Source organism: Acanthochromis polyacanthus, chromosome 1 (assembly GCF_021347895.1).
Source record: "Acanthochromis polyacanthus isolate Apoly-LR-REF ecotype Palm Island chromosome 1, KAUST_Apoly_ChrSc, whole genome shotgun sequence".
Lineage (NCBI taxonomy): Eukaryota > Metazoa > Chordata > Actinopteri > Pomacentridae > Acanthochromis > Acanthochromis polyacanthus.
Window position 1 is genome coordinate 49,041,248 of NC_067113.1, and position 23,434 is coordinate 49,064,681.

The following is a 23,434-nucleotide window of genomic DNA, read 5'->3' on the forward strand; positions in this document are numbered from 1 at the left end:
GGCTTCAGTAGTGGAGCATCAGATGACCATCAAACAGAGAAGTGGTGTCTCAATCAGAAACCGAACCAAGCCATATATCCCCTAAGACTGAAAGTTTAAAAAAAAGCCCAAATAATATGTCAACGCACAAAGAAAAACATTGATTTAAAAATGTGTGTGACTGTAAAGCTGTCCAGTATTTTAACATGCATGTGATTAAACAGTTAACTGAGAGTAGTACATAAAATCCCTAATGTTTATTGAATATTTTGTGGGTATTGAAATACTCTGAAGCGTAATTGATTGATATATTTGCCTCGTAAATCACGACAAAATTTCCCTTCCCTATATAACATTATTCTAACTAATTTTAAAATAGATATTTCTAAATTTCTCTAAAATATAATGTATTTTTGAAGCTAAAGCTATCGTTAACAAATGGTAGGTGGGTGTATAACCGCTCGTTTGTCAAATAAAACTAAAAATAGAGGGAAAATATATCATTGAAGTATAAAAGCCAAGTTGAGTCACTGATTTTGACATAACACATTATAAACAACAGACGCTAAGTCAAAGTGCTTCATAGATTAAAAATAATTTAACCTGACTAATTTATTAACTCAAGTTGAGACTCTACAATTTTATTTCTGATACAAATATGCCTGACTAATTTAATGTTGAGGTTAACAATCTGCTATTTTATATATAAAACAATTAACTGATTTAAACATTAAGCTAAAGAAATTATATTCTCATACATTATACAGATTCATTCAATTAATTTAGATATAATGGTAACTAATATGTTTAAGACACGACAATATTATGCAATATACAAATTTACCTGACTAATTGCAATATGAAGGCAAATACTATGACCCGACAATATAAATTTCCCAACTAATAGCAATGTTAAGACTCTAAAAAATTGCTTAATATAAAATTAGACTAATTTAAATATTATGATGAAGACTCTACAGTACATAGAATACATGTAATGCAAATTTACCTGACTAATGTCATATTGAAAGTTTAGACCGTTTGACTATGACTGTTTCATTTTTTATGCAAATATGCCTGACTTATCAAAATATTTATATTAAATGATTATAATATTATGCAGAACACACATTTACCAGACTCATTTAAAGACTGAGACAACATAAGAATGATCTATCAGAGAAATTCACATATTTGGATTAGGACCATACTATTTAATTAATAATGCAAATATGCCTGATTCTTTTAAATATTTACATTTAGACTTAATATTATTTTTAACACATATTTATCTGAATTAGATTAAAATTAAATATAATTACCAGAGTAATTTCAATATCAATATTGATATCCGACAATATTTTATGCTCTTTATATTTACTAGACTATTTTAAATATTAATGCAAATATTACGGTTAAGCCCTTGCAATGTTATTTACTGTACAAACTTACCTGATTAATTTAGGTAAATTTAAAAATGCATTTTAAGATTAAGGCCCTACCTTGATATTTATAATAGAAATGTATATGACTGATTTATTTTTGTTTTAAAATAGGTAAATACAAATATTTAACAACTAAAATATAAAATAAAATAATAAAATAAATACATTAAAAACCCTATTACAACAACAACTTATTACATCATTTATTTCTCTCTCGTGGGGGTCTTCACGTCTTCTGTCAGCTGACTTCCGCAGCGGCGCGTCACATGACCGTCAAACAAGGAAGTGTTGTCTGTAACAGAAACTGGGCCGAGCTTGTGCCTTATTTCCCCCCTCGGAGGGCTCGCTAACCGCATTTCACGCTGTTATAAGGCGCAGAACTGCGGCCACACACGGACAGAGTCGGCAGTTTGCAGCTGAATTCGGAAAAATGGCCTCAATTTGCTGCCGCCGCTCGACGTTACTCAACCGTCTCCTGATCTGCGTCACCTTGTGGGGCCACCTGAGCAGCGGAGCGTCCGCCGGTTCTTACCGGAGACCCAACATCGTCCTCATCCTCACCGACGACCTGGACGTCGCTATCGGGGGTCTGGTTAGTACATTTTGCTATTCTGCTGACTTTACTTTGTCTTGTTAATCATTTAGCAGCTTATTTAAGGGCCCCGACTTTGTTTTTTAAGCTAAATTGGAGCAAAAATGATGATTAAATGTGATTATTTGGTTTAAAACTGACATTTGGTGCAATGTAGTAAAGCTGACAGTTCATATTCCTGCTTGGACACATCATTTAGCATCTCACGGAGTCAGCAGCCAGTCACACCCACTTTCCTTGGGGGGAAAACCCCCCTCTTTGATCAAAACACATTTAGAGCCTCATTCAAAAATTAACCAATTTAAAGGCCTACTTCGATTAGTAGCTCCATACTTACATGATAACTGACAGTGTTTTAGCTGTTTATTAAACATGTAAGTTATGTATGTGCTTAAAATGCAGACCATCAGCTTCAATATAAGGGTAGACTGCAAAAAATAACGTTTTCATTAGTTTCTATCTGTAATCTTGGAAAAAAAAAGTGCTGTTATATTACAGATTTTACCAGTTTTGTTAAATTGAAGATCATGTCCAGTAAAATTTACAGAAAAATCACAATCAATGACGTGTTAACTACAGAAAACAACAGGCCGAAACTGTGAATATCATCCACATCAAACATCTGTATTTCTACAAATACAGATGTTTCATATTTTTACAGCATTTGACAGTAAATTGCACCTTTTTTTTTACTGTGTATGAATCAGCTAACAGCTATCATTATTCCATGGATGTTTGCTATTCATAGACGGTTTATAACTTACATTAAGGATTGAAAAGTGGTAAATAATTTTACAGTTTTGTGAAATTACAGAACAGAAAATATTCAGTAAAGTTAGAGGGAAAAATAATTATTTTCTATGTTGACCTTAAAAAGATACACCCAAACTTTCAGTGACGTCTACATATGTCTTCAGTGATTTTTTTCTTACAACGTTTGGCCATGAAAGTACACTAAGAAAACATGTAATCACTATACAGATGTTTGCTCTTCTTTAAAAACATGGTTATGTACATTAAGGACTGAAAATTGTAATTCTTTTTATTATTATCATTTATAAATTTTAAAGATTTGGTTAAATTACAGATAATTTCTGATAGAACTGCAGAAATAGTTTTAATTAACATGTTTCCTATAAAGAAACTATGCATCACTTTCTCATCAATAATTATTTATTGGGAGAGTTCTTTTACAGTGTGTGACCATAAAATGACTAAATGTTACTGTATTTAAAGAGAGAAAATGCTTATATCAGAGGAACCGTCTGTTTAGAATGTATGTTTGAGACTTTATTTGAAAGGAAACATCTTCTAGTTTCTAAAAATATGCGAGCTTTACAGTGGCGAAAACTAGCTTCAACGATTTGCCATTGACCTGGTGGTTGTTGAGAAGTTAGAAGAGGTGCAAAACAGTAATTCTGTTTTGAAACTTCCATTACAAAGTGATTTGATTATTGTTTTCCAGAAGCCTGTAAACTGTTATATTTGAGGCTACATTACATCAGCAGTACTATACTATGTACTGATGCAGTAGGGGTGTTTTAAAGGAAGCAGTGATAGTTTTAAGAACAACACAACTCTAACTCGTATGTATATTTTTTTCAATGATGACTGTTAAACAAAACATCAGCTTCCTAATCTGTTCGGAGTACATAAGAGGCCAATAAATTATGCTGTTTCATGATTTTAAATAACAAAATATTCATTTGTCTTTCAGAATCCACTGAGCAAGACGAAAAAACTCATCGGTGATGAAGGAATATCGTTCACGAATGCAGTAAGTATCATGTTAAAGCTGATGAAAAGCCCCATTTTCTGTCTCTGTCATTCTGTTGACTTTTCCCCTCCGTCCTCCCTCAGTTCGTTGCCAGCCCGCTGTGCTGTCCGAGTCGAGCCAGCATCCTGACGGGAAAGTACCCCCACAACCACCACGTCATCAACAACACCTTGGAGGGAAACTGCAGCAGCAAAGCCTGGCAGAAGAGCGAGGAGGCCCAGACCTTCCCCGCCCTGCTGAGGACCTACGCCAGATACCAGACCTTCTTCGCCGGGAAATACCTCAACCAGGTGAGTGGAGGTTAAAACCGCCTAAATCTGCACAAACTGGAGTCACAAAAGGATCAGTTCTCATTGATTTGGCTTCAGATCAAAGCTGTTTTATCTGAAGAATGAAGGGAGTGAACACGACTTCCAGTAAAGCTTCAGTTATGTTTGTATTTGCTACTTGAACATCAAAGTTGATTAGTTTCCTGTTGGTCATGGCAGTGAAGGGAAAAGTCCAAAAATGTAGGAACATCAGTAGGAAAATTAAAGCTTACATTAGCTTTAATAATATTAGCTTATTTCAAAGGCCTTGGCATCTAGACTAGAGACAGTAATTTCAACAATTATTCATAATGATCAAACTGGCTTTATTAAAGGTCGACATTCTACCAACAACATTAGAAGGCTCTTAAATTTTATTAACATGTCACAACGGCAGGACAAAGAGGCAGTTATTATATCGTTGGATTGTTGTGCCTCCCCTGGTGCTCCTTCCTCTCCCTCCCTCCCTCCCTCCCTCAGGATCACATCTCTCTGGGCGGCCAGGGGTGGGCTGGGCTCGTTTGCCCTTGCAGTGCTGTTGCCCGGTCCCTTGGTGCTGTTTTCCGGTGAGCGGGTGGCCTCCCGGATTTGGGGGTGGGAGGGGTGGCGTGGGTGGTGTGGCTGGATGGGGTGGGCGATCTGGCGGAGGGGAGGGTGGCTGGGCGAGGGGTGGGGGGTGGTGGGGGGGTGGTATGGGTGGGTGGGGGGCGGGGGTTTGGGGGCTGGGGGGCGGGGGGAGTCGGGTTGTGGGGGAGGGTGGGGTGGGGGTGGGGGGGGGGTTGGTCGTGGGGGAAGTGGGGCTGTGGGCCGGTGGGGCGCCGTGGGGGTCTGCTATGGCCCGTTCTGCTGCGCGGGCCTTGGGGCTCTGGCTGTGTCGGCGGGGGTCGCTCCGGGCTCCTGGGCTGGGTCTCCGCTTGGTGGCTCCTGCGGGGGGGGGGGGGGGGGGGGGGGGGGCAGTGTGGGCCTCCTTGGGCTGGAGGGGACAGCTCCCTCCTTTTGGTGGAGGTTTTCATGCATGCCAGACCCACCACACCGGCACCTACCAAAACTCAATAGAGTTTGTTCCTCCGGTCGCTGAGTCAGTGGAGGCTGCAGGGTTAGTGTCTGTGGATCTCACTCTGCTTTATCTATCCTTCCTGTGGTCTCCTGACATCTTCATGATTGATCCAGTTGGGATTTTGTCGTATTTGGTGTTTGTGAAGGGTCTTAGATTTGTAAATGGTTTTAAGGTGTGAATTAAAGAGCACAAACAAATAAAATGCACCTTTTCTCTTAGAACACTGTCTATGCCTCACCTTTTTGTCTGTCCTGTTTACTTTATGTTTCACTTGGGTGTGCACAGCCCTCAATGGCATAATGTAGGAAACAGCTTGAAATAAACATGATAGGTTAATTTGCCATGAGGGCAGGTGATGGTCACAGTCACAAAGAAGAAAAAAATTGCATGAAGCTTAAGCAATGACACCATGGTTGGTTGGTGTCATTTTTGAGCGGACTTGCAGACAAAAAAAAGAAAAAAAAAAGTAGGAAAATTAAAAAATAAACAAGATATTTACATAACTGCTGTTTATATTGTACAGATTCTAAGTTATGTAGAAATTCAGATTCCTCTGGATGTGTAAAATAATGAAAATACACAAAAACAATTCTTGGCTGGCTTGATTTGTTTATTGTAATATTAAAGGCTGATAAAAAATTTAATTAATTTAGCTTTTCAGGCTGAACTTTTAATTGTAGTTTATGCAACTTTATGAATGAAATTAGATCATTTTTGTTGTACGTTATTGAATTTTTAAAGCTACTGAACAGGAAAAATGTTCAAAATATGTTCAAACCAACATGTTCATTAAAATAAACTCTCCAGCTGTTAAACACAGGGATGGATTAATTATACTTTTTTTAAACAAGCAGTGGTGCAGAGAACATTTCACTAATGAAGAAGATTGGATTCAATTATATAGGGACAAATACGAGAAATAAACATTACATCATCTGTTAAAAAGCTAAAAATGAAAAGAGGATAGCTTCTACAGCTAAAGATGCTTGAAAGTCCTGAAAATTTTGATAAAAACTTGGACAAACCTTTGCAGAGCTGTTCGTAGAAGGCGAACCAAGACTTTTTAAGCAACTTTTTGTCAGGAGCATAGTGAAAATATCCCTAAAACAAGAAGAGAAAGACTCTTAACTGCAGCAGAAAGCATTTGATACTCGCCAAAGAAGATGTTTTAAAGCACCGAGCATGTAGGAAACCCACAGTTTTGGTCGTTTCTTGTTATTTTAAAATTAAAAAGGCTTTAAAAAAAAGTAGTCTGTCATCTTTAGCTTTCTACATTTTGGAAATCAGATCATATTTTACTCTTTTAGTTATATACAGCAGCAGAAAATTTCTCCATCGGTGCCCTAACTCATCCCTGACCCTTGATGTGTCAAAGATTCTTCGAAGTCAAGTAATTTCAGCTGATTAACAGTGAAATCAATCATATGATTTGCTGTCAGACTGTTTAATGTCACAATAAAGTATCAGATTGAATCTCCTTGTGATCAACAGATGGTCAAATAAGGAACCAGGACGTCCTCTTTGTTTGCATTTTTAGAGATCTCACCCGAATTACCAAAAAGTCCCTCAGGACCAGTTTCCTCATTTCTCACTTTCACTCCTCACATCTTTGCTTTTCAGTTTTTTTCTGACATTGTTGGCTTCAGATGACCTAAATACTAAGAAATATTTGTTTGTGACGCCTCAGTTTTTAACTTTATATTCAGAAAAAATGTCACTGTTGATGTTTCCAGCCACCTCATACACTGAACTGATTAGTAGAACAAATAGATCACTACTGAGGGCATGTACAAAACAACATGTCATCACTTTTGGCAAAAATGTTTTGAATTTTCATCTTATAAAGTAAATTTAAATGAACCCAAAATCATGGAGTTATAAATACAGTCTTTCATTGTAACATGTAAGTAGTTGAAATGATTATACGTCCATTTTTAGCAAGTTTTTATGGACCAAAACTGTTTATCTTACTAAATATCCTACTAATGCACTGTAAAAATATGTGATTAAATGTGACTGTTTGTGTCTTGTAGTATGGACACGCTGAGGCTGGTGGGGTTGAACATGTTCCTCCGGGTTGGAGCTACTGGGTCGGACTGGTAAGACTGAAAGTTTGCATTTCTGCCATTTTAGCTCCACATTTTAGGTCTTTGTATGATGCCGAGGGCCAATTTTGGACAGAATTTTTAGTCAAAAACTTGTTCTAACGCTATAAATCTGAAGCTCTCATTGATTCAAATCCAGTTCAGCTGCTCTTTGCATGAATTATCCTAATATTCTGGGGATTATATTTATGTTTTATTGGCGTTTCATATCGAATTTTGCATAAATTTTGAATATGAGAAAACCTTAGATTTTTATTCTGCCCTCGTTCTGTTTTATTGGAATGAATTCTACATGTTTGTACAAATCTGATGAGCAATGGTATCCTGGCATGATTTGACAATTTTCCAGTGAGCTTCTTGATGTGGAATTATGTCAAAAATGTTGTGGTTTCTCTGTAAATGTTCAATGAGGTTAAGATCAGGCAACTGTGGGACAAAAGTCTGTAGTTGTTGTTTTCAGTCAAAGGTTTGAGATGTTTGAGCTCATTATGCAGCCGCAAAGTGAATCCTTCTGCACAACAATTAAAATTTTAGACAGAGAAGCATATTTTTGAGAAGTGGAATGCTGCTTATTTTTGGTCAGGGTGGAGTCTATTTGCTGCAGGTTAATATTTAACATACACATTTCTGTTATTTTCATTCATTTTTAACTAGGATTTATCAGTAAATAGCAGTTTTTTTCCATCATTCACTGTGAAATAGAGCTGCAACAACTGACCGATTAGTTGTAAACTGTTTAGATTTTTTGTTATTTTCAAGAGAAAAGTGTAAATTATCTCATTCCAGCTTCTTAAATGTGATATTTTCTACTTTTTTCCCTTCTCTGTGAGATTAAACTGAATATCTTTGGGTTGTAGACAACCAGACATTTGTCATTTTGGATTCCGATCAACATTTTTCACCATTTTCTGGCGTTTCTTAGACCAAACAACTTATCACCAGTGAAATAGTCATTAGTTGCAGCTCTACGAGGAGAGTTTGACCTCATTTGCCCTCCTGAGACGTAGTTCAGAGTTTATTTTTGCTGATTGGAGTCTTGTGGTCTGTATTTTGTAAATTCCACAGCAGTGACAGCTGCTTATTTATCTCTCAAAAACAAAGTTTCGTGTTAGTCCTCTGATGATGAAGTCATTTTTAGTACTTTGGACACAACTGATCCAGAGCTGATTTACTCTAACAAGCCTCTGATCAATTAATCAAACCCTCATCTGAACCTCTGTCCACACAGTTAAATCCACTGATTTGCTTAAATTTGATCAGAAATCTAAAGTACTTTTTTACATGCCAAAACGTCTTTTGCTTTTCAGTGTTTCTAAATGCTCAAACTTTTCTGATTATTTCCATGTTGGCCTGAAAATATGACAGACATCTGATGTCCTGTCATACTTGTTGACTTCTTATGAGGTTAAATCTCCTTAAAAAACTCTTTGCAAAGTTTATTTTTGTGTAGCTTTACTCCAGAATTGTGATCTGTCTGCTTTCTAATTCACTGTGAAATTGATGCGGTCATATGAATGGAAACTGGAGCCAAACTAATAAATGGGCTAAAATGTGATTTTCTTGAATTTACAGTACGCTTTAACATGTTTACAGAAATGATTACTCTGTGGTCACGTCACAGCATGTCAGAGGAGTTTATCTTCGCTGTTAGAGGCTGAACAAACAGAGATCTCATGACCGGAGAGTTTATCACAACAGACTCGTGCAGGTTTTTCTGGGATCTTCTTACTCATCTGAGCCTCTCTGTGTCTTTGAGGGAAAAACTGGCTGATTTCAGAGCAGATCTTGGGTCATGTGTGAGCTCTTGTGACCTCTTTCTAATGCATTCAAGCTTTTCCTGCCAGGATTTGGTGTTCTTCCTTTCACCAATGAGATCTTTGATCTAATTTAGTCCACAATTATTGAGCAAATTGATATTGTCAATTCCTCTCAGTTAAACCAAAATGTTGTCAAACGTCAGACCTCAAAGGAAAGTGAGTATTGTGCTTAAATAATAAGCAACTAAACAACTTTTCTCAACTTGCTAGTTTATTCTGAGCTTCTCAGAGTAAGTGGAGCGAATAAATAACACAAAGTGACAATGAAATAACATTTTTGGACTTCTAAAAGTACATCAGTGGCCAATAAATCCAGCTTTCTTCTCAAAAACTCCACCTTGTGTTCAGTAATTAAATGATTTCAGTTGAAATTATTCAGAAATTCTGGATTGTTTAATTCAGGATTCTGAATTTCTATCCAGCTAACAGACCCTTTAGTGTAAAATCCACATCAGACACACATTATTCTAGTCTTTTATGCACATTTTCCTTCATGACTGGAGGGACTCTTTAAACCTGACAGTGTTTTATTCTGTTTTCCAGGAGAAGAACTCTAAATACTACAACTACACTCTGTCTGTGAATGGGAAAGCCCAGAAACATGGAGCCGAATACAGTAAAGACTATCTGACAGACGTACTGGTGAGACGTGTTTGATTCTGTATGCTTCTTATGATTAAATACAACAGCTCTAATTTTCTTTATAAATGTTTGTTAAATGTTTAACTTCATGTTGGCAGTTGCTAATTTTAAGCATAACTGATTTATAACTTTATAGTTAATGTTAATTTTCACATTTGTAGTAAGAATTTCAAGAAAAATTACAAGAAAAGACACATTAAGGGCAATTAACTGTATTTTTGCTATGCAAGAAGAATAATCCTAACTAAAGCTGCAAATGATTATTATTTCCATATTTGATTCATTAGATTTTCTCAATTTGGCTCATAATGTATTGTAAAACTGTGTCTTTATATTGCTTTCTTTAGTCTGACCAACAGCCCAATAGGAAAAGATAATTAGATTAGAATGATATAAAATTGACAAAAATGGGAAATTCCTACATTTGTTTCAGTCAGACACAATGTCTGACGAGCAAAAATATATTTATAAGCGTAACACTGAGTGGTATATCTTCATCAGGTAAATAGTGGAGTGAAGGTTTAATACAGAAACTTCCAATAATTAGTGTACAGGAATCTAAATGAAATGATTTTTGGACATATTTATTCCTGTTCTATGCACCTGCCTCATGAAACAGATGTGCAACAAGTTCCTTTAGTTTCAAATCTCACATTTCAGCAGCTGGATCCAGAGATTTTCTTGATAAATAACATTACTTTAAATAATTGTCAAATATCAAAACTTTTTTCCCCCAAATAGTCATCAACTGATCTGTTAATTCTAAAAGGAAATTCAGTTTTAATAGAATTTTCTGTGCGCTGTGTTTCTGTTTCAGGCCAACATGTCTCTGGACTTCCTCCAGTATAAATCCAGCTCCCAGCCCTTCTTCATGATGGTTTCCACTCCGGCCCCCCACTCCCCCTGGACAGCAGCCCCTCAGTACCAGGACCGATACAACAGCACCAAGGCCCCCAGAGACCCCAACTTCAACGTCCACGGGAAGGTAGGAGCTGCAAAACATTCTCAAGGATAATTTCTCAGCAACTTCAGAACAAGGATTCACTTTATTCTAAGTCCCACTGCTACAAAAACAAGACAATATAGCCACTTTTAGATGCAGACTCCCTTTTCTTAATGAGCTTTTTCCACATTTCTGCTCAAATATTCGTTCAAACACATCACAGAGAGCAAAAGAAGCAGTTTCTGTGCTGAAATTGTATGTTTTAATTCACTTTGCTCTAGAATTTCACATCTATTACAAACTGAAGTGTGCCTAAAATAAAGGTTTGCTGCAAGTGAAACTGAGAATTCAGATTAATGAGACTCACAAATACTAAATTTAATCCGGGATTTGACAACATTTTAAAATGTTCTTTGTCGCTTCGAGGTGTTTGTAGTTTTCTCTGATGTACCGTCATTAACAGATAATTCTGGAGTAGTAATAGTAACAACAACAATTACTACTATGATTATTATACTCGTAGTAATTGTAATAATAATTATGATTATTATTAATTATCTCTAATACATTATAGCGTCATTGATTGTAACGCTATAATGTATTATACAACACAAGTGCAGTTCACATTTGTGGGTTTGTCTGAATTTAAGAGTAATAATGTCTTAAAATTCATGAGCTTGTTCGTACTGTTGAGTTTGGTTCATATGTCGGTCTAGGAGAAGTTTGATCCTCAACATATCTGTCATTCTTTCTCTCCTCAGGACAAACACTGGCTGATCAGACAGGCTAAAACTCCGATGACCAACTCGTCCGTTCAGTTTCTGGATGATGCCTTCAGGAAACGGTCCGTCACTCCACCTCCTCACCTTCCTCTTTCATAGCATTTCCTTTCTGTTGTTGTTTCTCTTCTCTTTCTGCATCTTTTTAAATGTCTTCTGGTTGTTTTTACTGAGAAAAAAAACCAAATCTAATCGCTGTGACAAAAATTTCCCTTTCTCTCTGTGTAATGTGTTCCTGTGACCTGTAGGTGGCGAACTTTGCTGTCAGTGGACGACCTGGTGGAGAAACTAGTGAAGAGGTTGGAGGTCAGAGGTGAACTGAACAACACCTACATCTTCTTTACTTCTGACAACGGCTACCACACAGGTGTGTATCTGCTGCTTTTTAAAGAATTTATTTATATTAATGTCAGTTTTTTGAAAAAAAAAAACCCCAAAAAACTCTAAATATCATGTCTGTTTGTCTCTCAGGCCAATTTTCGCTGCCGATGGACAAAAGACAGCTCTACGAGTTTGACATCAGAGTTCCTCTCATGGTCAGAGGACCGAACATCAAACCCAACCAGACCAGCAAGGTACCAACACACACACTATTATACTGTGATTTTAAACTGTATTTTTTTTACCCTTAGAGCCCAAACAGCACAGATTGGCATTAAAAAACACTCACAAGCTTCCCCCAAACAACAGTAAAGCTTTAAAAACTTTGTTATTTAGATGGTCTGCCTCTGTGTACTAAAATCAACCCCTCATATAAAACTTTTAACTTCTTATGCCAGGGAGAAATAAACAGTATTCTATATTTAAAACATGCATTAGTGACATTTTACAGAAGGAAGCAGGAATTCTTGAACTGTGCAGCTAAAGATGTGCTAATGTTGGTCTATTTCTGTCATTTAAATGAACAAATTTTCATTGTGTGTGCAGAAAAATAGACCTACATTTAAATGAAATGCAAAGTCTGTTTTGACACAGGAAACCTCAACCAGCTTTATCTTAATACAATATTCTAATGTGGTTTAGCTGTCAAGTAAAGTCAGACACTAACATCAGAAACTGTTTATTTTAGTGACACGAATGGTTAAATAGTTTTGTCTGCATTTAGTGACTGATTTTTACTGTATTTAGTTGTGCTGTATAATTTCAATCTGACGAAATCTTATAGTAATTAAACAAAGTAGACAATAAACTTAACAAAAGTACAGTTTTACAGCTTAAGAACTGTCTGTAAGTAGTTTTAATCCTAATTGTTTTAATTTTCCTGTGTCTAGGGCTAAAGTTTGTGTAATTTAAAGCTGTCAAAACGTTTTAATATGCGTGTTTGATTGTTTGGAAGCAAAACGACTAAAATTTAAGTGGATTTTCAGATTTTCGTTTATTTTGGGGTTAGTTATGGCAGTCATTTTAATGCAGTTTGACTTAAAGGCATTAGAGGAGATTGAATTTCCTATGACTTTGAACATAGCATGCGCACATACAACCTCTCCCTCACCCCCCTCTAACCTCCCCCGTCTTAACATTTACAAAGAAACGCCCCCTCCAGAAACTTGCGTAGCACTCGTGAAGTTGTCTTTTACGGCTGGGTCCCCCTGGATCTTTATCTGCCATTATGTAAAAAAAGATGAGCAAAACAAGTCGCCAGCTAACTATGAAGCTATACCAAAGCAACACATACAGAAAACACGGAAGTCCAAGGCGTACGTAATCTACGTAACTAGGCCTGAGCCGGAAGATTTTTGATTGACAGGAAAGGGAGCAAACCAAACACCTCGGTCCGAGCGCGTTGATTGGCTGATGTTTTTCAGGTCCTGCCATGTCCACAGTTATTTATTTATTTTTTTATTTTTTATTCTTTTAGAAACCATACATACAAGTCCACTAAAGATCAGTATATTCATTTTATGTGAATCAGACAAATTAAACAAAAAAAACATCCTCCATAATACCTTTAAACTGGTTAAAAACATGTTATGATGTTGGCAAAGTTGTGCTGAAACCATTTTTAATGTCTTTATCTGTTAGAAAAAGCAAACCAAAATCCCAAAACAAGCTACTCTCAGTGTGCTTATGTTGAACTGAATTCATTGTTTTGTCAGATGCTGGTGGCGAACGTTGATCTCGGTCCGACCATCCTAGACATCGCCGGCTACGACGTCAACAAAACCCAAATGGATGGGATGTCCTTCCTGCCTGTTATGGTAAAATCGCTCTGCTTATGTGTTTATTTTGATTAATACAAAACAGAAAACACATGTGGCCCTTTTTTTTTACTTTAATTGTGGCCACGTTAGGATATGATAAACTTTACAGCAGCTGGATACAGATGAGGGCATGAAAGAAGCAGAACAAGTAAAGCTAAAAATACATCTATAATTAAGGTTTAGTAAAGACAATGGTACAAGGATTGATTAATTTACATATGTGTAACGTGTACACACGGCAAGAATATTTATTTTAATATTTTAGGATTTAAAATTTAGAAGTAGGCTAGTTCAGAAGATCTGACTCGGCTCTCGGAGGTGATAGAGCAATAATAAAACACAGTGAAGCAGGGATTTAAGCTTGGTGTTGGTACCATATATCAAAGTGAATTTGACATATAAAACAAACAGAAAACCCAAATATTTATAATCTGCAGAAATATGGTATACGTGCACTTCAATGGAATATATACAAAATGATAAATCGAAAAGAAACGATAACCACTCGGCCCACAGTGGGGAAACCAGTTTGGTGACTGACCACACACACAGACAGGTTTGATAATGCGCAGTTCGTTCCGGGCAGGTTGTTCAGTTCGTTCTGACTGGGCACAATCTAAAGAGTCCTTGAGTGTCCAACGCAAGAATCTTTCAATCTCCACAGGCCATCGGCCTCGGGTGGTGCGCACGAGTGTGTGTGAGTAAGCGTGGGGTGGATTAAGGCTGCCACAGCCTCCTACCAGTACCAGCAGAAGGTATAGACCGAGGTTCTTGGGCTCCAGGTAACTGAGCTCGCCATCTGGTGATCATCCCAAAGGATGCAAGGGGAGCTGGCCTGTATAATATATAAACAGGACCATGTATCAGAATTCATCATTACCACTAGCTAGTTTATATTCATGGAACTTAAGTATTGTTAAGTTACTTCATTATCTTCTTGTGTACACAGTATGTAACCATCAATACTTCACTTCATAAATCACAACTCATCCCATTTGCAATAACAGAATAATTGGAAAAGTTCACAAAATATTCCCTTCCCAATATATCAGACTGAATTACACAGAGTACAAATCGAACCAATGGAGCAATGTTTGTATACTAATCTATCGGCACTAGACCCACTCAAAACAATGAATGAGAGGGCTACATTAGCGTGTCAAAGGCTAGGGATTACATTCGTTTGACATGCTAGCGCTAAGCTAGTTAGCGCAACCAACAAACAACGAACAGACGGACTCACCAATTCCCTTGACGATTCCGACATACCCAGCGACCAACGGCTTCTATTCCCGCGGCAGACGAGGACTAAAGTAATATAACCATTTGATGAGTATTTTTGGTAAGTTAGACAGATTATTTTAATGGAAACAGGTGCTACTGACCTGTGGCAGCTATCCAGCGTGCTTCCCCAACACGCTACTTTTGGGGAACCAGCACCGAGTAGCTTATAGATGATGCCACATGTTATAATTGGCTGAGTTGAAAAGTGTCCAAATGTTGTGTGTTACAGCTGCAGACTATCGTTTAACCCTGTATGACCCAAAATGAGCAAAAATAAAGCAATACAAATTCATAATATATATTATTTATATATAATAGAAAGTAAAAATAAAAAGAATAAAACTGATGTTGTATTCTTGAAGCAGTGGGTTTTACAGGGTAAAGAGCACATTTTGATTTACAAATGCGAAGTAAAAATGTTGTACCAGAATTTGGCTATCAAGAAAATTAAAGCTGGAAATTAGTCGGTGGGTTGTTGTCATCAGAACAGTCTCTTGTGTTACCAGGAGGGGAAGATGAACGCCAGCAGCTGGAGAACAGACATCCTGGTGGAATACGAAGGTGAAGGAAGCAACGTCTCTGATCCGGCTTGTCCTCTGCTGGGACCAGGAGTGTCGGTATGAAAGGAAGCACCAAACAAAGCTGAAATATCATCTGTGGAGCTAAAAAAACTGAAAAAAGGTGTCTTTGTTGTTTTAGGAGTGCTTCCCAGACTGTGTGTGCGAGGACTCGTACAACAACACCTACGCCTGCGTGAGAACAGTGGCCTCTTCTGCCAACCTGCAGTACTGCGAGTTTGATGACAACGAGGTACAGAGAGCTTTTTCATTTTTGCCTCACTGTGTTTACAGTGTACATTTATTGAACCCCAACCTGCTCTCTGTGGCTCTTTTTTCACTATAATATGAACTCCTATATCTTTATGGAAACAGAACAACCATGACTAGAAGTAGAGGGAACTCAGACTGTAGTGTGACACAGTTATAATGGCATAAGTCATAAAAAAGAGAATATCTTTGTCTATTAACAAAAACTGAACAAAGCATGGAGGCTCTTCCTCGTATAGGTTTACATACTTGCTTCCTGTCTGGTTTGTGTAAGTAAACACGACTTACAGTTCAGCCGATTTCACAGATTTATTTTTTCTTTACTTGGTTGCAGCTAGAATTTTTTTTTTTTTTCCTCTTACGAAATCTGGTTGGAGCAAATGGTTTATTTTTGCCACCTTTTTAAATAAGACACGTAAAATATAGGGATTTTGAAATCTTATTAAATCTTACTTAATTTTAAGCTCAGATTTGGAAAAGTTTTCTGGCACAACATTATGTCTCCGATGAGTAGTTCAAAAACCGTAGGACAACTTAAAATTGGCTGATTCTTTTTGTCCTCTTCCAGTTACTGTCTTTGATAAATGGTGTAAATTTAGTGATTTAAAATACATATATTGTCTTTCAAACTGGCCAGTTGCTTTTGGGTTTCAAAATTCCTGTATTTTTTAATATTCACTTCCATATATTTGCTTCTTTTCTGTCTTTTACAAGAACAGTTCAGTGCTTTATTAGTATATGAAATCATTTATTATATTTTCAGTTTATCTTGTATGTATATGACCTGTTTTACATGATCTTGGCTGTTTTATAGTCATTGTAAGTAAGAATCACTGTGTGCTTTTCATTATCATCATCACGTCTCCTCTCAGTAGGTTTAAAACATGTTTTTAAATTAGTCTCTCTCTCTTAATTAAAGTCCTCACTACAGTATGTACAGGTTTTAAATTCCTCATTTTGATGCCATCTGGTGGTGAAATCAGTAATGACTCTGTGGCAAATGGCTTTTTGCCTGTTTTATTTTCTTTAGCTCCACATTTTAACAATATTACTGGATGTCCGTCCCTCCATAGGTGTTTGTAGAAGTCTACAACGTGACCGCAGACCCCTTCCAGCTGAGCAACATCGCCAAAACCATCGACCAGGAGATCCTGGAGAAGATGAACCATCGGCTGATGATGCTGCAGTCCTGCTCCGGACAGTCATGTCGAACCCCCGGTGTTTACGACTCAAGGTCAGACTGAAAGTTTCACTGAAAGACACCCTCAAGACAGATGTTACCTGCTGTAATAAAACCTACAATAACTACAGAAGTAGCTTAATGTACAATATATGCACTGGACTGAAAATTCTGCTTTATTATTGGCGTCACAGTAGATGCATTACATTAAAAGAGTTCTTAATATGTTGTACACCTCATTAAAATACATTTGTGGTGCTAATTATCAAGAATACTTCAAAATGTAATGCTGTCCAGTACACCAGCTCCAGCTGCCTTCATTTTTAGCACTTTATCTTCAATTCTTGTCACATTTTATGTACATGTGGCCAGAAAATACCTGATTTTAGCTTGCAACCTGGTCTATCACTTGTGCAGATGGTTATAAAAAGCTGCTAAATGATGCACCAGAGTCCCTTTAAATAAGTGGAAAAACAAGTCATGGTTAAACCAAAAGCATGCTTGCATTGTCAGTTAGTTTTAGAAGCAAATTTACCTCCAGAACTTTCTTTTTATTCTGTTTCTCAAGCAGAATGTAAGATAAGACTAGAATTTATTTTATCTTGCAAAGGGGATAGTGCAAACATTTAAAGAATCTTAATAGAAAAATAAAAAAAATATACCAAAATATACACTACCATTCAAAAGTTTGCGATCACCCAGACAATTTCATGTTTTCATGAAAACTCACACTTTTATTCATGTGCTAACATAATTGCAGAAAAGTTTTCTAACCATGAGTTAGCCTTTCAACACCATTAGCTAACACATTGTAGCATTAGAACACAGGAGTGATGGTTGCTGGAAATGAGCCTCTGTATCCCTATGGAGATATTCCATTAAAAATCAGCCGTTTTCAGCTAGAATAGTCATTTACCACATTAACAATGTCTAGACTGTATTTCTGATTCATTTAATATTATCTTCATTGAACAAAAAAAATAAGGACATTTCCAAGTGACCCTAAACTTTTGAACAGTCATGTATATTCATATATGTATTAGTTCAGATAGTTTTTTTACATACTTTAAAAAAAAAAAATATAATAAACACCTCGGACTGTGTCCGTCACAACTAACTACAGTCTTAAATTTTGAAGTAATATCAGTAATTTTTAGTAAATTTACCTACAAGCTGGTACGAATTAGGAAGAAAAAATATCCTAAGAAAACGTCCAGTGAAACCATTTAAATCTTAATTCTCTACTTGTATTGATCCTTACCTGTAGCCACATTTTAAGTCTTATTTAATTAAGCACCAGCATTAATGAACCTCTCCTGTGTTCTCCTCAGGTATAGATTCGACCCTCGACAGATGTTCACCAGCCACAGCTGGCGGCTCAGCAAACTCCGACAGAGGATGAAATAAGAAGAGCAGACGAAGGACAGAGGAAGAAGGGCTGTGTCGTGTTTTACATTCAGCCTTTCCTGCTGTTGCTGCCTTGTTTTTCGGCCTTCGGAGCCAGAAGGTGGATGGAGAAGGGATCAATGGGGCGTATTTTAGGGAAATATAGGTGGGTTGCCGTGGAGATGGGAGGCCTTTCGGAGTAAAGAACCCACCTTTTAAACTTCCTGTTTGGACGGCTGTTACGATAGTAATTGTGAAAGAAAGCGAGATTACTCAAGACTGATTTAAAATGGAAAGCCATGATTTCAAACCCTGTATTCTTTTTAAGCGTCATTTTGCACTGAACGTCTGCTCGGTCACTCATTTCTATTTAAATCCTTTTTCTTTAAATATCTGATGCCCTGTTTATTTTCAAAGCATTTGGGTGGTTCTCAGAAATTTGGAAACTTAAGTTTACAGCTGGAAGTTACACTAAAATGGCAACTGTAAAGTAAGTTTTGCTGTTAGTACTGATAATGTTCCCATTATTCTGTTATTGCATTTAACAAATCTTTCATTTTCTTGACTGTTACAACATATTTAAAGAAATTATTTTTCTCTGAGAACTTGTTATTAATCTTAAGTTGCAGCCGTGTTTATCACAAATTTAAAGACAGTCTTCAAGAATAATTCTGGTATTTTTTAACCGGAGATCCACTTTCCCATCGATTTGGGACTAAATGATTAAGAGAGACAAAAATATTTGGATGTTGAGCAGTGCCGAGATTTAAAAATACTAAAATTATCCTTCACAACATGCAGTTAAAGGGGCAGCAACATAATATCTTCAACAATCCAGTTAATCAAGAAATCTCAAGTTTTCAGAGCAAAGTGATTCTTTCAAAGACCTTTAAACTGTAAAAAAAATCCACATTGTTACACTCAAGACTCAGTAAGTGGTTAGGTTTAAGAAGAAATTACCAAAATTATGCTATTAATTAACCCAAATGTATCATTTGCAAACAGATTAATGGTAACTAAACACATTAATGCATCTACTTAATTTATCTGTGATTTTTAAGAGCCTGTGTGAAGCAACTGAAAACACTCTAACCTCCAAAGCTGATGAGAACCAATCAAATGCAGCTAAAAAAAAATGCTTGGTACGATCACATTACCCTTCTGTTCAATGAGATTACACTCCTCTGCTGTGGGGACTAAATCAAAATTGACTAGTATGATCACAAAATGCTGCACTTTGCAGTCTAGTAGTGTGATAATTTGGTAAATCTATAAATGCTACAGTAAATGGCCGCCACTTCCAATCAGTGTTGGTTGATGTTTGGCAGATATTTTAAGCAAATATCCGATGGACAGAAGTCTAATATGATCGTAAAGAAACGGAAAGAAGCTCCCTTACCCTATGAGATCAAAAAGACAAACAGAAGGAGAAGTTTACTAGAAAACACATCAACGGGCATCTTTCCACTGCAGGAAATCGAGCCTAACATTTATAGCTCAGTTATAGTGTAGAATCCCCTGGACTCTCGAGGTGACAATACTTTTACATTAAACCAGTAGAGATTGGAAGGTAATTCAGCTTCTCTCCAGTGAGTCTTTCCTCCAACAGACGGACTCCAACTCTTCTGTCTTGGACTGCAGCTGGCGATGTTGGAAAACCACAAACTAGAACCATCTAGTAGATGGAGAACCGATTCGATTGCGGAGCTGAACAAGGACACCATAAAGTCCATGACGAGACGGTCGACTACCATCGCCGGCTGGAGTCCAAGACGGTGAAGTTGAAGCTTCACTGTAGGATAACAAACACTGGAGAAGCATCTGAGTAACAACAACCTGCAGGCTTGAAAACAGATGTGGAACAATCAGCAAAATGGATATTAATCACTATTTTTAGAAATTGATAGTAAAATCAAGGAGACAACAGTGATCGGTGAGTTTACCGTTGAGTTGAAGTGACAGTTGACCAATTAGTGGAGAAAATTCTGATTTTTATCATGATTCTACCTCAAAAAAGCATCATTTGATCTTAAGACCAAATCGTCCACCTTTAATGGAGAAAATCAAGATGGTTGCCATTTGTTGGGTTAGCTTTTTCGGAAATATTGCGTTCCTGATGGGAGTAGTTAAGGAGCAAAACTGCCACTCCAAGAAGGCTGGAAAATGGCGCCATTTCTCCAAGTTTAACCAATCAGCATTGAGCTTCAGTTTGCAGATTATTAGACTCATCTACCCAAAAGTTGGTCCTTTTTTCTACTAGTGCAACAGTTGCTGCATCAAACTGACCTGCGAGTTCCTGCAGTGGAAAACCTGTAATTATTTAACACAAATCAGTGCCTTGTAACCCATAGAAACAACATCAACCAAAACCTGCAATTACCCTGTAGCCATTACTGTTTCATTAACATCAGGCTGGAGAGGAGGTGAGATAATAATTATACACTGAGAGCAGCCAGCATGAGGTGTGATAGAGGCTTCAGAATAAAGGTCACAGACATCATTTCCCAGCAAGAGTTTTGCAAATTTTTGTTAGAAATGATCAGATGCTGCATTTAAATTAGATAACAAGCGGTTGGTTTCAGTTAAACTCTCAATAAAGCACCTTTGCTGTCTGTCTGACTAAAAGAAACCTCGATTATAAGTGTAGAAATCTGATTTTCCGGCTCATTTAACCTGACTTTCATGTCCTTTAATATCATTTTAGTTCATTTTCCTCATAAACAGAAGCATCTTTTCATTCATGAGAGGAATAATAGTCATTACGTTGTGTTTATTTTTTAACAAAAAATGTATGTCCCTGAATTTGAATTGATTAGTGTGCTGATATATTTCAGTTTAACTTTCTATGTTTAGAGAAAACTAACAATTTAAATGAACTCTTTCACCAATACTTTAATGTTTATAGCATGTAATTGAGCTGAAAACTAACTTTAGTACGGAAAGAACGGCCTAATGGGAAGGAGGAAGCAGCAAATAGGTGCCAAAAGACGTCCTCTTTCAATAAGCTCAGCTTTAGATCAATTGTTGTTTAAATTATAATTATTTTCGTTTATAGGTCAGATGTGGGAATGTTTAAGGCCAAATAAAGAATTTTAATTGGTCTGTAAACATTTAATGTTAAAACAAAAACATGACATCCTTCAAACTTTAAGGGAACCTGTTTTTTACTTTGGATGATGTTTATTTTTATGCCATAAAGCACTTTTTTATATATATATATATATATATATATATATATATATATACATATATATAAAAAGTAATTTCCTAAAATCCTTCTGTGGCCGCAATTTGATATTTGTTACTTTTAAAACAAAACGTTCGGCAACACTCTTATTTATCTGTAACGGATTAGCTTAGCTTAGCATTAAAACTCTCAACAATCAAACAAAATCTTCCTTCTAGCACCTCTAAAGTAATGATTAGTGAGCTTAAGCTGGGCTGGTCTAATCGTTGAAAGTTTTTTGCTACAGTAGACCCAACAGTCTCCCAGCTGTAGCGGACCAGAGACTGATTAGCTTAGCTTAGTATGAAAACTGACAATTGAACAAAATTCTCTTTTCAGCACCTCTAAAATGACAATTAGTGACCTTCAGTTGTGCTAGTCCCCTTGTTCCCAGTCTTTATGCTGAGCTAACAGTCTCCCAGCTGTAGCAAACCAGTGACTGATTAGCTTAGCTTAGCATAAAAACTGACAAATCAAGCAAAATACTTCTATATCTAAAGTAGTCAGAAACATGTGAGCCACTTTCCCTTGTTCCCAGTCTTTGTGCTAAGCTCCTGACTGTAGTTTGCCAGCAGTTAATTCGCTTAGCATAGCATAAAGACTGGGAACAATATCTGTCTACCATGACCTCTAAAAACACAATTCACAAGTTTTACAGGTGATATTAGGCAGAGTTAGGCAAGCTGTTTACCCTTGTTTGCATTCTTTATGCTAAGCTAAGGGTCTCCTGACTGGAGTTAGCCAGTAGCTAATTAGATTAGCCTATCGAAGTCTGACAACAATTTAACAAAATCTTCCGACCAGCACCTCTAAAGTCTGTAAAGTGAATTAGTGAGTATTAGAGCTGCTTTCCCCTCTGTTCCCAGTCTTTATGATAGGTTTTCTAATGGTCTCTTGCCTTAGCTAGCCATTGGCTACTTAGCTTAGCTCATTATGAAGTTTGACAACAAACAAAATCTTCCTATCAGCACCTCAAAATTGGTGAACTGTAGAAGTGCCAGTAGTCTAAGACAGGTAAACGGTTTCTGATCGTTCAGAGATTTTATGCTAAGCTAAGCCAAGCTATAGGTCTCCTGGCTGTACCTAGTCAGTAGCTTATTAGCTTAACTTTGTGTGAGTGACAACAGTCAAGCAAAATTCTTCTTCCAGCACCTTTAGAGCATCTAAAGTGATAACTGCTAAGCTTTACATCTGATTTTCAACTTGTTCCTGGTCTTTATGCTAAGCTAACAATCTCATGGATGGAGCTTTACATGTGATTAACGAAAGTGACTCTGTAGGAAGTTTGTCTCCCAAAATGTTGAATTATTTCATAAATGCTGCCTGTGAAAGACTTCAGAGGGAAATCCTCGAGTACTAAACGGAGGAAGGTGACGTTCACAAACTCTTCTTCGACTTACATCCACTTGATATTTGTTGTAAACGATGGAATCTGTTTTTGTGTGTTGATTTTGGGTAAAAAAGTATTTTTATGACTGACAAACACGCATCAAACCGGCTGTGAAGCTCTGTTGCTACTGTTGTTGTTCTTGGATAATTGTGTGTTCATGCAGCTCTTTCTTCCTCTGGATTCAACCTGATCAGATTCATGACTGGACTGAATTTAATGTTTCGTGTGAGTTAAACTCCTCCCGAGGCCACCAGACTGAACGTTCACTCTACAGTATATGATTACTTTTTGTTTCAGTTCACTGATGCACTTTCCAATCTGTCAGAACTGTTTTGTTGTTTTGGCACCCTTTAGTATTATTTTTCAGAGTAGTTTTTGATGATGATGATGTATTTTTGGCTTGTGATTTTGTCCAAATAAAGATATTCTCAAGAGATCACAGAATAGACTTGTCCAGTTAAGTCATCAGTTGATTTTAGTGTTTAGAAAGGTGCAA

General features: G+C 36.9%; 1 protein-coding gene across 1 annotated transcript; it reads left to right on the plus strand.

The window, feature by feature from the left end:
* The first annotated feature begins 1,671 nt into the window (after positions 1–1,671).
* Positions 1,672–23,382, plus strand: gnsa (glucosamine (N-acetyl)-6-sulfatase a). The gene is made up of 14 exons (XM_022213133.2): positions 1,672–2,016; positions 3,734–3,793; positions 3,877–4,083; positions 7,192–7,257; positions 9,624–9,722; positions 10,540–10,707; positions 11,427–11,509; positions 11,693–11,811; positions 11,916–12,019; positions 13,541–13,642; positions 15,436–15,546; positions 15,629–15,739; positions 16,830–16,990; positions 18,268–23,382. The coding sequence occupies exons 1-14, from the start codon at positions 1,855–1,857 to the stop codon at positions 18,341–18,343; spliced, it is 1,629 nt and encodes a 542-aa protein (XP_022068825.1). The 5' UTR covers positions 1,672–1,854; the 3' UTR covers positions 18,344–23,382.
* Positions 23,383–23,434: the final 52 nt, after the last annotated feature.

Bases quoted from the DNA above. Each gene is read 5' to 3' on its own strand.
- gnsa (XM_022213133.2), top strand. From the start codon at position 1,855: ATGGCCTCAATTTGCTGCCGCCGCTCGACGTTACTCAACCGTCTCCTG. The intron at 11,510-11,692 runs GTCCGTCACTCC...TGTGACCTGTAG, and splicing joins GATGATGCCTTCAGGAAACG to GTGGCGAACTTTGCTGTCAG. The intron at 11,812-11,915 runs GTGTGTATCTGC...TTTGTCTCTCAG, and splicing joins TGACAACGGCTACCACACAG to GCCAATTTTCGCTGCCGATG.